Source organism: Octopus bimaculoides, chromosome 1 (assembly GCF_046866305.1).
Source record: "Octopus bimaculoides isolate indiv1 chromosome 1, ASM4686630v1, whole genome shotgun sequence".
NCBI lineage: Eukaryota > Metazoa > Mollusca > Cephalopoda > Octopoda > Octopodidae > Octopus > Octopus bimaculoides.
The window spans coordinates 55,880,875-55,896,651 of NC_142928.1; the positions used below are offsets into that span (position 1 = coordinate 55,880,875).

The following is a 15,777-nucleotide window of genomic DNA, read 5'->3' on the forward strand; positions in this document are numbered from 1 at the left end:
TTTCGATTTTAACCCTGCCTAAGTATTTTACCGATCTCCAAGTGGCCAGATAAGATCTCTTACACTTGCTCTACAATATCATTCTAAAAATAAACAATCACATCATTAAAATCTCAAAGCCAAGAGATAACACATGATTAATTCAAAACCATATGTGTAAATAAACATTACATTTGACAGAGTAATCAAAATGCTAAAGGGTGAAGTATCCTACAAAGAGATTTTGTATACTAATTGCATGGATAATCTCAGTAATTTCTCTGAGGCCTATTCTAAATATCAATGCATTTGGTTGAAAAAACAAAGCATAAATTATTAGAAAATTACAATCAGTGTTGTTACTTTACTTTACAGTCTCAGTTAAAGATATATTTCAATTTATTTAATGTCACTTATATAAATAGAGATGTTTCCCTTATTGAGAGTTCTGAAGGCATTTAAACATGACATTCTTTTTAGTAAAGCCTTCTTTCTCATTTTATTTGAGTTAAATTTTCATTTTGTGTACAGCTTCACCTAATTCATCTCATATACTGTTCTCTTTAATGTTAGTTGTTTTTCTTTAATGTTTAAGGCCAGAAACGTAGAAGAATTATTTGCACCAGAGATGATGCTTTAATAGTATCTGATCAGCGCTGTGATGAAAACACTAAACCAAGTCAGATTATACAACAATGCAACATGCACTGTTCTATTGGGTAGATTACTTTATATCTTTTGTGCTTGAATGGAATGTTAGCCTGTATATATAACTCTGCATATTTTAACCTAAAATTTAACCAACACTGTTGTGTGAATTGATGAGAATATATTTTATACACCCTGGAGTGTTTCAGATGCAATTTTTTTCCAGTTCTCCCAAAGGGTTTTAAATTGCCTCGTATTTTGTATGTTGTATGTTTTTGAAAATATATAAATACACAATCGTTTAGTGTGAAAATATAAAATGATTTTATTTTTGTTTTCCACAATTTGCCTACCATTCACAGAATAAGCTGCTGTATGAGTTCCAGTCTATCGTCTATTTTTCATTTGTTGTATTAGTAGTTAAAATTGTGTATAGCCAAAGAATGTGTAGTTGTCATGTATTGATGTAACTGATCCAGGATTCTTTCTTAACAGAGAAACCCATTCTTCAGCAAGCATAAATTGTAAAGAAGAAGCTGAAAGTCTTTTGTAATCTGAGGAAAGTGACATGTAGGCCATTTATTTATTGTGATCATCAAGATAATTTCAATGTCTATGGGTCCCTATATTAAATTTCTGCACATCATAAAGAAGAGAAAATATGTTTAAGAGTTTTGAAAGAATGAGTATTTATATAAATTTGGTTTTATATGGCCATATTATGACAGCTGATAGAGAATGAAAAAAACTTGAGAATCCAATGGCTTCACTGCATGATAGTAATATATATTTTGTGAGTAGATCAATATGAGGAACATACTTTTAAACTTGCAAGGTAACTTTACACTAACAATGATCATGTTAACAATTAAGGAAAACTTTATACTGCTTACAATGCACAATGCTTTCATAATAGGATTTCAGTGAACGATTTATATAACTTTTTTTTTTACAAATTTATCTAACCTTATTTACTAAACATTTTGCACCCAAGTGGTTTTGGTTTAAATATTTTCTAATCTATTAATATTTTGACAGGTTATCTTCTCTTTGATCTTTTATTCTGGCAAATTTCATTTCTCTAGAGACTATTTGACTCTAAATAAATCAGTGTACTCGAATACTGATACTGAAAGTGTCTGTGTATTTTTGTTTAGTAATAGAGAGGTAGTTTCAATTTTTACACTAGAAAAATAATTTTTAAAAAATTGTTGATATAAATGGATGCTTCAGATCTCTTAATTCTACATATCCTGACAGTTCACTGAATTAATAAAAACAGTTTCAAATGTCTCTGAAACTGGAGTAATTAAATTAGGCAATGTATTCATTTACTCAAAGCTCAGTCAATAATTCAAATTTGTTCGGTATTGCAATAATTCATTTCACCAGATAGTATTTTGGGGTTTTTTCAGTCAATGGCATATTATGCTTGATTATTAAAAGATGATTTGATCATGAATCAAATGCCTTTGATCATCAATCTGCTAGATCAGATCTGATGTGGGGCTAAAAAACAATCACAACTAGTGACAGATTTGTGTATGCATATGTAATGCTGTCACCAGCATCCCAGAAATACAGGCATTAAGAACGCCAACACATGAAATAAGCATAAAAAGAAACAAAATTTATTTTAACAATGTCATCAAATGAAATAAAACTAAATGAATAGAAAACAAACATATATGAACATATCATCATTATTTAACATCCTCCTTTCATTCTAGCATGCGTTGGATGGTTTGACAGAAGCTGACAAGTCAGACGACTTTGCCAAGCTCTACTGTCTGCTTTAGCATTGTTTCTATGGCTGGATGCCCTTCTAATGTTAACCACTTTACAGAACATACTGGCTACTTGTTTTACTTGGCACCAGCAGCAGTGAGGTCACCAAATAACTTGCAAGACAAGACGCCTTCAACTGAGGTGGGCTAGTATTTTGAAAGATGGCTTTGTGTTGGGTGATGAAAGGTTGAAGTATGAATAGAGGTACAGAAATAGGTATCTTGCAGTAGAAGAGATACATGGCTGCCACAGTTGGAGAGAGAGAGAAGATTGTGACGATATGATGGGGGTGTGAGTACAGTCAAATTACAAGGGGATGTATATAGGTGAAGTGGGATGTGTGTGTATGTGTGTCACACTGTGCCTCAAGTTCTGAAGTAGTCATTGGGGTGGCAGTATGACATACAGCATTTTTAAACTAGGTGGAGCTCATCCCCTTCAAAGACTGAACACAGTCAGTTTCTTCCAGAAAGGGATACAAGTAGATAGACAGATAGGCTAAAAGAAATAGAAAAAAGAGAAGAATCAACTTCAGTATAGGACTGGTGCTTTAATTATCAACTCTGCAAGAATTAAAGGCACAGTTCACCTTGGCCAGATTAGAACTCAAAATGTAAAGATCCACACCAAATACCACAAAGTATTTTTTTCTGATGCTCTAATAATTCCACCAGCTTGTGTGTATGTATCACAGTTAGAAGTCCTTCCTGTTTCCAAGCAAGGTAATAAATTTTCCTTGACCAAACATGTTATCACAGAAGATTGGCAGCATGTGACATTGCTTGTATGATGATGATACTCATCTACAACCATTAAAATAAGGAAACAAATACACGTGCATGTGTGTGCACACGCACACACACACACATATGACAGTCTTCTTTCAGTTTTCATCTAATCACAAAGCTTTAGTCAGTGTAGGGTTATAGTAGAAGACACTTGTCCAATGTGTTACACAGGTGTATAACCCAAAACGATGTGGTTGGTACATATATGTGCCTGAAAAAAAGATGAGATGGTCAAAGTTGAAAGTCTCTTAACACAGACTGGGTAATCACACCTAAAATGGTTTTCAACAGCATTTTTAATCACTATTTATGTGCATAGTATACATGTATTGTCTACATCAATAAAGCCAATAAAAAAGATGGCAGTCTATAACTGATCATGGAAAAAATAACAAATAAAATAAATGATATTCAAAGCACTTGCTATGAGGAGTATATAAAAAATGCACCTAAATTTCTTTCTTAAATTGATATAATTTTTCCTTGAATGATGGGAAGATTGTCAATGAAATAAGTGCTTGTCAAGTATGGGTGGCAATTTAATTACATGTGTCCCAGAAGGTTGTGTTAATCCAGTATGGCTACAGTTCACTGAATGGAACCAGTACAAGAATTATATTAAAGAGCTTTTAGGAATCAAGTACATGAAAACATGTAAGAAAATTTATATATTAGTACATACAAAGAAGTTTATATGATAGGCTAAAATCTGAGAAGAGAATATGCCAAGCGTTGTCTGTGGTAGACTGATACATTTCACATTTCTAATATTTTAACTAAATATAAGGGTATGAATTATTAGCAAGCTGGTCAAAATGCTTAGCAGCATTTTGCCTGTCTTTATATTCTGAGTTCAAATTCCACCAAGGTTGACTTTACCTTTGATCCTTTTAGTGTCGATAAAATAAGTACCGATTAAGCATTGGGATCAACATAATTGACCTACTCCCTCCACCGAAATTCTGGCTTTGTACCAAAATTTGAAACCAATATTTTAACTAAATATCAAAGGGAACTCACAGCTTTTACTTTTTCACTGGTATTTACTTTAATTTCCCTTTAATTTGTTTTCTTCTTGTTAACAGCATTTTCAACAGTAGTAAGCACATTCCAGGGTCATTGGCATGTTTGAATTTAATATTTAATGCATGTATGGGTTCTTTGCATTTTTAAGGTAAGTGTAACAAAAAACACTTGGATATTTTTTTTTCTATTGTTACTGTATTGCATGAGTTGGTTGGTTTATTTGTTAGATTAATTGTTTTTACAGCTGGGTTTCTTACTACTCACTAGGAGTAAACAAAGTTAGATGCCTTTGTTAAGGCACAGCACAATGACTAGTAAGGTATGAGTTTTTGATCCTGCAGTTAGTACATTACTATCAACAATGGCCACAGTCAAATGACTGAAACAAGTAAAAGAATAAAACAATTCAAATAATTTAGTTGTCATTCTTTTTTTTAAAGTATTTCATCGTTTTCAATGTTATTAGTCTGTTTATCCCTTTTGTTACCATATTTCTGTTGAAATACATCTACTTTATTTCAGCTAATTTTGAAAATAATAAAGAATTTATTAAAATATCTTAGTCATTTCTAAAATCTCTCTAAGAGAGAGTTATTAAACTTCATTTTATTAAATATCTTTCCCATTTACTTTGGAGAATTCTATACAAGCTGCCTATGAAATAACACTGTATAATGTATTGACAAACTTTACAAATCATGTTGTAATAAGATTTCCTAATACAAAATTTCAAGAACAAACTGTGTATGTACGTGTACACGTACACACACACACACATACACACACACACACACACACACATGCACGCACACGTGCGCACACACACACACACACACACACACACACACACACACACACACACATAAGCATATGTATGCAGCCAAAAAGAAACTATTAATGGTTTATAATAGCAAAAATCAAATCCAAAATGTTTCCAAAATTTTGAACTTTATATATGAAATATATTCTTTGAATATATGAATTGTAGAATTTATGTATTATGCACCAATGTATCTCAGACAACAGTCTTATAACATATAGGAACCTCATTAAATATAAGTGACAATTTCATTGTAAACAAATATCCAAAACAGTGTTTCTCAACTATTTTGTCTCACACTCCACTTCAAATTAAAAAGAAAAAAAATGTACAATCCATCATGGTTGCCTTTTTTCTGGGGTTTGTAGAGCTTCATTTGCATTCATACACACATACACAACACAACACAAAACACACACACACACATGTATACTGTAGTGTACCAGAGCACTGTATACAATAAGTTCATTACCACTTCAAAGGTTCCGCTCACTATAAAACATATGTAGCCTGGATCTTTCCTACTCCATTCCGTAACTCTTGTATTCTTATTCACACACCTGGCAACCCTGGTCGCCTACCATGGAATATAAAAAGAACTTTTTTCAGTTTATCATTCTTTGATATGAAAAAATCCACAACCTTCCATCTCTATAAACCACTATTATCCCTGAAAGTTGTTTTTTCATATTTACTACAGATTGCTTGAAGCTAACTTTCTTCCTACACCTCAATCCGTGGATGTTACATTTATATATATATATATATATATATATATATATATATATATATATATATATATATATATATATATATATGTATCATCATTACTAACATACATACATTTGTGATTGCATATTTATATAGGTATGGCTATGCATATATGTGTGCATTTTGCAAGCATTCATATCATTGCTTGTGCAAATCTACATGTCTGTAATGCACTTATTGCATGCTAAATTTTGAGAATGTTTTATATTTTTTTAATACCTTTATCAGCTTGTAGTTTGCTAGCTATCCATCTTTTTTGGTTTTGTGAAGCCCAGCTTGTGAAAATTATTGGAGAATCAGTTAGTTATGTATCTGTAAGTAACTGTTTAATCTAAAGTTATAGTCCAGGCGTATGTATATGTGTATGCTTGGATGTGGCTGCATGTATGTATATCTATGCATTACATATGAATGTGTGTGTGTGTGTGTGATATTATTTGCATAGGAGTGAGCTTTGTTAGAGGGACAGCAAGCATGCTGTTGATATAGAGGAAAAGAAAATTTTGGGATACAAGAGAGTCTCATCAATGCAATCTGATTGGATATTCCCAATCATAGATTTTAAAAAAAGAGAACCCCTTAGGCAGGCAGCTTACGCAGAAGATTCTCATACCAGATACAATCAAATGCTTTTCTGATGTTATGTGCAATTATATAGTTCTTAACTCATTTCTCAAGCATAAAAAACAACCAATTCAAATGCACAACAAAGCCTTTAGATTAAAGGCGTAGAACAAAAGATTGGTATTCTAGAAATACATATAATTTTGTTGAGATGGGAGATAGATTGCAAGATATGCAAGGTACAAAGGTACTTACTTTTCTGAAAGTTGTCTTGTAGGTATTGTTGAGTAAATTTATTCCAGTTAGTGGTAAAGAGTGACTCTCTCCTAATGTTCTAGATAATATTCTTCATCTGTACAGCAACAAATGAATCACTTGGGTGTGTTGGGCAAAGAGATTTGGTTGTGAAAAGGTTTTAAAGGGACATATCTAGGAGACTGGCTTCAGTCATTTGCTTAGTCACCTCAGAGATGTGGAACGCATTTGCTGCTAGAAGTTGAATGCATAAAACTAGTAAAGTTCCAACCAGGTAAATGGCTTTGAGTAATAGAGGACTGAAGGTGTTGTGTGGTAAGAGAAATTAAGGCATGTTTTTTTAAATAATTCAGTACATGCAAAACCATTGATGGCTGGTTTAGTAGCTGAGAAAGAAGTTGATACTTAGATTACCATTCTGTCAGTCAGGGAGAGAATGGTGTTGTGACAGATAAACTTAGATGAAAGTAGAAGAGAGACTTTGATCCAGAGAAACTATAGTTATTTACTGCTAAAATTTAGGTAATAGATCAATGGATTCTACATACACACAAACACTATCTGTTGAGGCAAAGATAAAATATAGAGTATATGCCAGACAGGTCTGTCCCAGCGAGGAATAAAATATTGAAAAAATGTGATTTGTTCATTAGTGAAGGTTCATATTGAACTAACATTCATTGATATTAATGTAGAGAATAAAGAATTAACTTTGGAATTTTGAGTTGTTTTACTAGAGGAAGGGGAAAAATGGGTTCTTGGACCAGTTTTAATTCCAAAGTTGGAACCATTTCATTTCAGAAAAACAGCACAAATAACTGAACTTTCTATCTTTATTTAATTTATTATGAAGAATGATACAATAAAATACCTGCTTTATGTGGTCAGTACCCACCTTACATTCTGAATTCAAATCCAACCAAGGTCAATTTTCCTTTCATCTTTCGTAGGTTTTTCAAATAAGTACTAACAACACTGTTAGAAATTTTTGGTGTTTTGTATAAGTTTTTATGATTTTGTTCTGAACATTAATATTTCTCTTGTGTACAGAGAATACAAACATATCTTTTAAGCAGGCGTTAATGTCCTTTTATTTTATTTTTTTGTAGCTGGAAGGTGATATACAAAGAACGGTGTTCTGCAAGATGTGGACCTGGACGTCAAAAGCAAAAAGTTCGCTGTGTAAAGACCTCTGCTACAAGTTATGAAATAACTGATGAAAAGTATTGCAACCATCTTCCGAAAACTCATAATGAAATTGTACCATGTGAAGGGAAATGTCTGCAAACACATTGGGGATATGATAACTGGTCTGTGGTAAGTCACAGTAGAAGCTTAGCACTATTCCATCAAACTGTACCATCATGGCTGTAAAGTTAAGAAGTTTGCTTTGCAACTAATGTTTCTTGGGTTCAGTTCTACTGTATAGCATCATAGCCTTAGATGGACCAGTACTCTATGATTAGACTTTGATTGACAAAAACAATTTTTTTTTCAACTGTGCTCTTGGCCTTTTCAAATCCTCTAAGACTGGTGAGGTCATTACAGCTAATCTTGCAAATGTTCCTTTTGAAGATTTGCAAGTTGATAACTGCAAAAGACAAAAAAATGGGATTTTGAATGATGGAGGTATGAGGAATAAAACCAAACCCTGCAACATACTCATAGCACTGTGTAACATTTTTTTTTTTTTGTCTTTGGTCAGTAAGTGTTATTTCCTATTTGCTTCTATCTAGAAATCAAAGGAAATGACTAATATTCCATTCAGACTTCACTTTTGTAACTTGGACATCAATGTTTTGAAACTGATCTATTTTCCATTACATTTCAGAGTTGCTGAAGCAGAAATATTGTCATAGCAAATATTCTGCTCAATACCACAGATTTATTTGTCAGTTCATTGACCTTAACCACTTGAAGATGTCTCTTCGTGGCATCTCTGATCATGAGCAGGAGTAGTGGAGGAGTAGTTGAGAAGGATTCTTTGGGGCTTGAATAAATGTAACAAAAGCAAAGTTTGTCAGAAATATTGGCCATTTTTCATGCTTTCTAAGGGTAAGCAAATAGGAAATAACAGTTGCCACCCAAAGACAAGAATCGTATTACACACTGTAGTTGATTCAGAGCCCTATCAGCACACATTGCAATTGAGAGAAGTACGTTACAATATAATCTGACAGGAAGAGGCCTTTTTATTTTTCTCATGAAAATACAAAACAAAAGATTTCTACTTTGCAAAATATTGTGTAGTGTGTATTTTTATGCATGTTTGTGTATAAGCATGGAATCTCTACGATGGGGGAAAATCATTTATTAGGATATATCAGATATTAGTTTATCAGGAACAGATGGTAAAAACTTAACTCCCATTTCGAGTTTAAAAAAACAAAAAAAGAACCACATGAATACTGAAGTATAAATAAAATGAAATCTAAAATGAAATGCTTCTTTTATGTACATTGTCTAGTGCTGTACTAGTTTTGTTGTTGCATATTGAAAAACATCCAAGTAATGTATGTAAACAATGTCAAAAATCTTGTTTATATGCAGTATTGGTTTGTTTGTTTTTTTTTTAGTGTAGTAAAAGTTGTGGTACTGGAACTCAAATAAGGCGGTCTTATTGCTTGGATGACCGAAACAAACGACTCCCTGATACAGAATGTAATATTCAAAATAAAATATTCCGACAAATTTGTAACGATCACCGATGTGCAAGCTGGACATTTGGAGATTGGAGTGGCGTAAGTTATCTCCCTTACTCAAATTTATTTTCTTTCTTTTTCTTTTCCTTTGCACTTCGACATTTCTCCTGCTTGTCTTTTGCAAAAACATGTACATCAAACCACTCTGTTGTTTCTCTTCTATTATAGATCTTAAAGCTTTGTTTGTTTATGTAATAGTGTGTGTTTGTATACATGTGCGTCTGAATGTAAATGTTTGACAGGAACGCATCTCAAAACGCAATTTTGCTAAATCTTATACTAATCCCAAATTCCTGATAAATTACTTCTTCATGACGATTTTATTTACAATTACAATCATTTCTATTTTATACTACTAAAAGTCTTGAAGAAAAGCAAACTAATACGTTAATTGTAAAGTCACTTCCACAATACCTAATGAACAGTTAAGTTTCATGTCTAGGCTCCAAATTGTAGTATTATAAAACAATTTAATTAACAAAATGATCAGATATTTTGTCAAAATATTTGAAATAGAATTGTAATGCTATTTAACCCTTTTAACTTATTGAGTTTTCTTGAAGACATCACCTGGGTCACTGATGGCTGCTCATGGGTAGATGTTGTTTACCTTGACTTTGCTAAAGCTTTTAATTCTGTGCCACACAAAAGACTTATGGCAAAACTGCTTATGAATTGTTTAGTTCACTTTTAAAATATATTTATTGTATTTTAATATGCTCTAACAAAATGATAACAATTGGTAATTGTGTTTGGTGAAAATGTATTTGATAAATATTTAATTTCTAAAATGATTGTGACTTAATTATTTGCTATTCTTTAGTGTACAGCAACATGTGGTTTAGCCAAAAAGCACAGAGATGTCTGGTGTCAGAATGATGTTGACCAGAAGATCCCTGATGAATTTTGCCATAATGCTCATCGACCAAAGTCTTTCATTGAATGTAACCAAACTGAGTGTCCAGTATGGTCGTATGGACCATGGAGTGAGGTAAATATTCTATAATAAAAGTTATATAATTCTCAAGTTTATTTTTGAAAATTATTTTGCAAAATGTATCATATGCCTTTTCTAAATGTAAAACCCAGTGTCAAAGATGAGTTTCTGATTCATAAAGTTCGAACAACCAGAGACATCAAATATATTGGCAAAGTCAGTGTAATCTGGTGATTTATTTGAAGCAATGTCATTTCAGTATATAAATTGAAAAAGAATAAAAGCCACTTAATGATGTAAAGCTGAAGAAAAATTAATTATTCTATATTTCAACTTTAATTATACCTAATCTTATCCTGAAAAATTAAAATACAACACTAAAAGACATATGATGCACATCAATTGCCAACACTTCATTGTGTTTGAATATCACAGCCCACACATTCACGCTGTGTATATATGTGCATCATAACAGCTTTGGTATTATTTACAGCATATTGTTCATTTCAAATTTTTTAGTTTAAGATAAGTGTTTGTTAAACGCAAAATATTGAGAATTTGTTTTCTACAGCTTTACATGTTTCAGTAATTTCCTATTTAAATACCTTTAAAGATGGAAGCAATGTTCACACAATCAGTATGTCACTTAAACAATATTTTTCATATTCTTAATCCATTTTTCTTAATAGTTTGGTTTTGAAGAAGAGGTTGTGTCCATGGCTCTCTCAGCCCGTGTTTTCTCTACAGATAATCCAGTAACAGAAGTTCAAACTGAACATCAATTACATCAATTTATGCTGTCAGATAGGGCCTATAGAGTCTCTGCTCTTTGCATTATATAATGCAGTTGTGTGTATATTCTTTTAACAATATAATTTTACTCTACACATTAATTTTGTTTATTTCCAGTGTCCAAAGACTTGTGGCATTAGTTGGAAAAAGAGAGCTGTGCAATGTCATACTGTAAACCATATATTAGTACAAGATGAACTATGTCCTGTTCACCAGAAACCAGTTACCATGCAACAGTGTAGAATAACAGAGTGTCTAACACCAACTACAATTCCCCCTAGAAGCAACGTTAAACAAGAATCTACATTAAAGTGGAGATTTGGTAGTTGGACAGAGGTAATCTATATTAATTTATTCCCATTTGCAAAACGGTAGTCATTTTTAGAACACATGAAATAAGTATCACCTCATAGACATGTTTCCTGCTCATTGATATTGATGAAATGATGTATCTGATTAGGCCTCCGTATATGGTATCCACTGAATGCGGAAACCACTATGAAGTTACTCAACCTGCAAGAAATAGCACCCAAATCTCATTCATAACATACCCTACCAACTTAAAAGAAGATATTGTATTCTTAGACATACAATGCTTGCTTAGCGCAAACAGTATCACTTTCATTTTTTGCTTTTTCCATTTGTCTCAGACCATTTAACAATAAATTGATAAAGGATATTTAATATTGAATAAAGATTCTTTAACTGTGTTATATCAAAATAATCATATCCTGGTTGCCTGTGTGCATTTATTTTTGTGAAAACATACTTGTTTGAAAATGTATTTATAAGTTTTGTTTCTGAGGTTAAATAACTAAACCTGTAAATTTCAGTGTTCTGCCCAGTGTGGTGCTGAAGGTGATCGACAAAGATATGTCAGTTGTACTAATGACAAAGGAAACACCAGAGACGATGCCGAGTGTGGCCATCTCACAAAACCTACCACAGTTGAAAGATGTTTATCTAAACCTTGTGGTCAATGGCAAACTGGGCAGTGGGGAAAGGTTTGTTGAGATATTTTGATCATCTTTTCTATTTTGCAATTTCTCATATGATGTGCTAAAATTGGTCATAAATTGAAATTAAGTTAAATAACTGTACAGACTAAGTAGATGAAAATGGTATCTTGAAAAGGCAATTTTTTTTTCAACATAAGGTCAAAGCGATCTGTTGATCAAATGTATCAAATATTCAAAATTGCAATACAGTGGTGTTGTACATTCATAACTTAATACAGGATTTAGTAATTTAAAAATAAAAAAAAACAAGCTCTAAAATAAAATAACCTGAATAAGCAGGAAATGCAATAAAATAGCTAAGATAAACTTATATAATCTATTTGGCAGAATCATTAAAACTCTCTGGGCTCTGGGATCAAATTTACCTTTTATCCTTTCTCGGTCAATAAAAGGTACCAATCTAGAGCAATGGATTGATGGAACTATTAAGAATATCAGACAGACATCTTATAGTATTTCTTTTGGTTCTTTACATTCTGTGTTCAAGTCCTACCATGGCCTACATGGGTGAGAGATTTAATCCATCCACTGGTTCAATACCACCACCTAGCCCTTTGAATGCTTTTAGCAGAGTTCATCCCATTGCAAACGTTTAGGCCAGGACTCCACTTTGAGGTTACTTTCCTCTCTCCTACCCATTTTGCTGGCCCTGTAAAGGATTATGGGCACTGCTTTCTCTCTGGATAATGTATAGCATAGTAGTGTACAATATAATATATGTGTGTGTGTGAGAAAGAGAGATAGGGAGAGGATGTATAGGAGAAAGAATGAGTGATTACAAATAAATACAATGTCATATTGAAAAATTTCCCTCTAAGATGTTAGTTTGAAATGGCTTGGTGGATGAGGTTTGGAAAACCAATTTTAGAAGATTCAAATGAACTGCACTTTTTTCTTTTTCTTTTTTTATTGCATCTCTAGGTAATTGTACCTTCCTTAATTTATATAACAAGAGGTTTTACTAGTGTCTTACTTCTAGGAATGTAAGCAGTAGCCAATCCAGCGAGATTAATCTCTTACTAAATATGGAACTGCAGTTAAATTATGGCTTGACATATTCCTGCAGTTGTATTTTATTATTGTTAAATCAAAATAGATTATTCCAAATTTATTTGGTTGTTGCACTGTCAAATTCTATCATTTAACATATTTTCTGTTTATGATTTTTTTAATAATAGTTATTCTTGTCATTGAAATACAATACATGACATTGTACTATTTCTATCTTCCAGTGTACTGTTAGCTGTGGAGAAGGAGTACAAACTCGTATAGTTGCTTGTATACATCTTGATCATCAAGTTGAGGAGTTTAAATGTTTCAAAAACTGGAAACCAGTTGCAGTTCAAGCATGCCGACAACGAGAGTGTGAACTTCCATCAAGTGATTCTAGCAATTCATCTCATTGGAGAGTTGGCAAATGGAGTGGGGTTAGTATTGTTTCTATGATTCTCACAACTTGCTCGTTTTCAAGAGTTTTGTTTATATTACATGTAATGTTTTACCATTTGTCTTGTGATTTAAAATAAACCTTAGTCAACTAAATAGTTTGGGTCCTAACTATTGTTGCTCCCGGAATTTATAATTCCATCTATTGATCTGTGCCTCTAGGATACAATTACCTAGAATCCATTTTTCTTTGATATCTTATCCGTCCAATGTTTACACAATGCAAAGCTTTCAGTATAATACAAACGTCTAACATAAGTGATGCAGCCATATGAAAAGAGATGTCTGTATTATTTAAGAAATATATAGTTCAAGGGAAGTAACTCTGATTTCCGTGGTGGTGCAAACTATAGACTTTATAACATTGCGAAATCGAGTAGCTTTTTCAATTAATTTATATTGCTAATGCCCAAAGGAAAATACTTAAATGCTGCATCTCCCGATGTAAATGAAGTCATTTATATATGAATACATCTGATCACAAAAGATAAATGACCAGGGCTTCCAAGAGAAATGGCGTAACAAGACTACTTTTTGGTTTCAGAGATTGGTGTGTGGGGGTGGGGGAGAGTCATCTCAAAATCCAAGGCACTTCTTAGACTCTCTGGACAATGGACCTTTGTACAGGCCAACACTCCCTTTTTCTATACTACTTAGAAGCCTTGAAAATGACTATTGCTCTTGTGTTCAGGATTAGTATTTGCCATTCTTTTATTCTTAACTGGTTGGAGTATTAACTGACTTTAGATACATTTTGAGAAGCCAGTTCTCTGGTGCCTAGAAAACTGCCTTACAGTATTTGTTCTTTATATTCAGTGTTCAAGTCTCACTGCAGTTAACTTGGTTTTTCATCTCTCTGGGGTTGTTAAAATAATAAAAGTACTGTATGTGAGGGCTCTCTCTCTCTCTCTCTCCTCTCTCTCTCTCTCCCTCTCTCTCCTCTCTCCATCTCTCTCTTTCTCTCTCCACCTATCCGTCCCATTAACTCTGCATCTGTATGCTTTCGAATTTCTATTTTAGTGCTCCAGTACCTGTGGTTCAGGCTGGCAGCGTAGAAGAGTTGCTTGTAACTTTGAAGACCAAAGCCGTTGTAATGTTTTACGGAGACCTATTGAAAGGAAACCTTGCAACAGTGGCTATTGTCCTGGATGGACATATGGAAACTGGAATGAGGTAACTTTTTTTGGTTATATATTTCTAACAGCTTTGCTTCATATTGTCATATTTATAGTTAGGATAGTGGTAAGAAGTTCACTTCACAATTATGAGGTTTCAGGTTCAGTCCGACTGCATGGCATCTTGAGCAAGTGTATTCTACTACAACCCCGAGGCAACCAGTACCTTGTTAGTGAATTTGATAGAGAGAAACTATGTGAATAGCCATTGTGTGTGTGTGTGTGTGTCTTCTCCCATCCATCCCATTTGACAATCAGTATCAGTTGGTTTACATACCTGTAATTTTGTAGTTTCACAAGACAAACCAATAGAATAAATACCAGACTTACAAAACTAATTACTGGAGCCAAATTTTTCAATGAAACCTTTTCAAAGTGGTGCTGCAGCACAGCCACAAGCCAGTGACTGAAACAGATAAAAGAATAAAAGACATTGTAAATTTATCTGTATGAAAATTTCTTCAATGAGTTCGATTCACTATATTATTTGTACTTATTTTATCAGTAAAATGAGGATTGACAAATCCAACTGTGGTAAGCTTTTTAGCTTTAACTCAAGAGCAAAAAAACTAAGTACCAAAAAATCATTTAATTGAATATTCTTCTCTGTTGCTCATTCTCACTTATCTTATTTTAGTGAATATTGATTTTTTTTTTATACTTTACACAAGATTCAAGTTGATATGTGACAGAAAATAGGGAATCATTTGGTGAAAGTGAAATTATGTAACATTTACAAGAAATTGAAATCAGACCACTACTTTTATTCATTGGAAGTGTATCTCTTGTTCTACATTATTCATTATAATTTTATTTATAAAATTGCACAAGAATTATTACAAAGTTCAAGAAGCAAGGTTAATTAGAAGAAAACTACTATATAATTTCACTAGCTCTTTCTTTCATAAAAAGAACTGAATGGAATTAATAATAATGAGTATTTTGTTATATTTCACATTTTCTTTTAAATGTTTGTAACATATATATGATTGGTATGTATATATGTACCTGTGCATAAGTATGTGTTTGAGAATCAATATGCATACATGTGACCCAGATTTAATTCA

The 15,777-nt window shown here is 32.7% G+C and overlaps 1 protein-coding gene and 1 long non-coding RNA gene across 2 annotated transcripts in view; one reads left to right on the forward strand and one right to left on the reverse strand.

Moving 5' to 3' along the window:
* Nucleotides 1-15,777, forward strand: part of LOC106883875 (A disintegrin and metalloproteinase with thrombospondin motifs 9) — a 143,376-nt gene that overhangs the window by 99,016 nt on the left and 28,583 nt on the right. Inside the window, exons 20-27 of the mRNA XM_089351131.1 lie at nucleotides 575-698; nucleotides 7,749-7,956; nucleotides 9,216-9,380; nucleotides 10,165-10,332; nucleotides 11,188-11,406; nucleotides 11,904-12,074; nucleotides 13,322-13,516; nucleotides 14,556-14,708. Coding sequence (XP_089207257.1) covers nucleotides 575-698; nucleotides 7,749-7,956; nucleotides 9,216-9,380; nucleotides 10,165-10,332; nucleotides 11,188-11,406; nucleotides 11,904-12,074; nucleotides 13,322-13,516; nucleotides 14,556-14,708 — 1,403 coding nt within the window. The remainder of the gene's footprint in view (nucleotides 1-574; nucleotides 699-7,748; nucleotides 7,957-9,215; nucleotides 9,381-10,164; nucleotides 10,333-11,187; nucleotides 11,407-11,903; nucleotides 12,075-13,321; nucleotides 13,517-14,555; nucleotides 14,709-15,777) is intronic.
* On the reverse strand, nucleotides 2,245-7,753 carry LOC149137548 (uncharacterized). Its single transcript, XR_016241637.1, has 2 exons — nucleotides 6,640-7,753; nucleotides 2,245-3,414 (listed from the first exon to the last, which is right to left on the reverse strand). It is a non-coding gene; the product is annotated as an uncharacterized LOC149137548 (long non-coding RNA).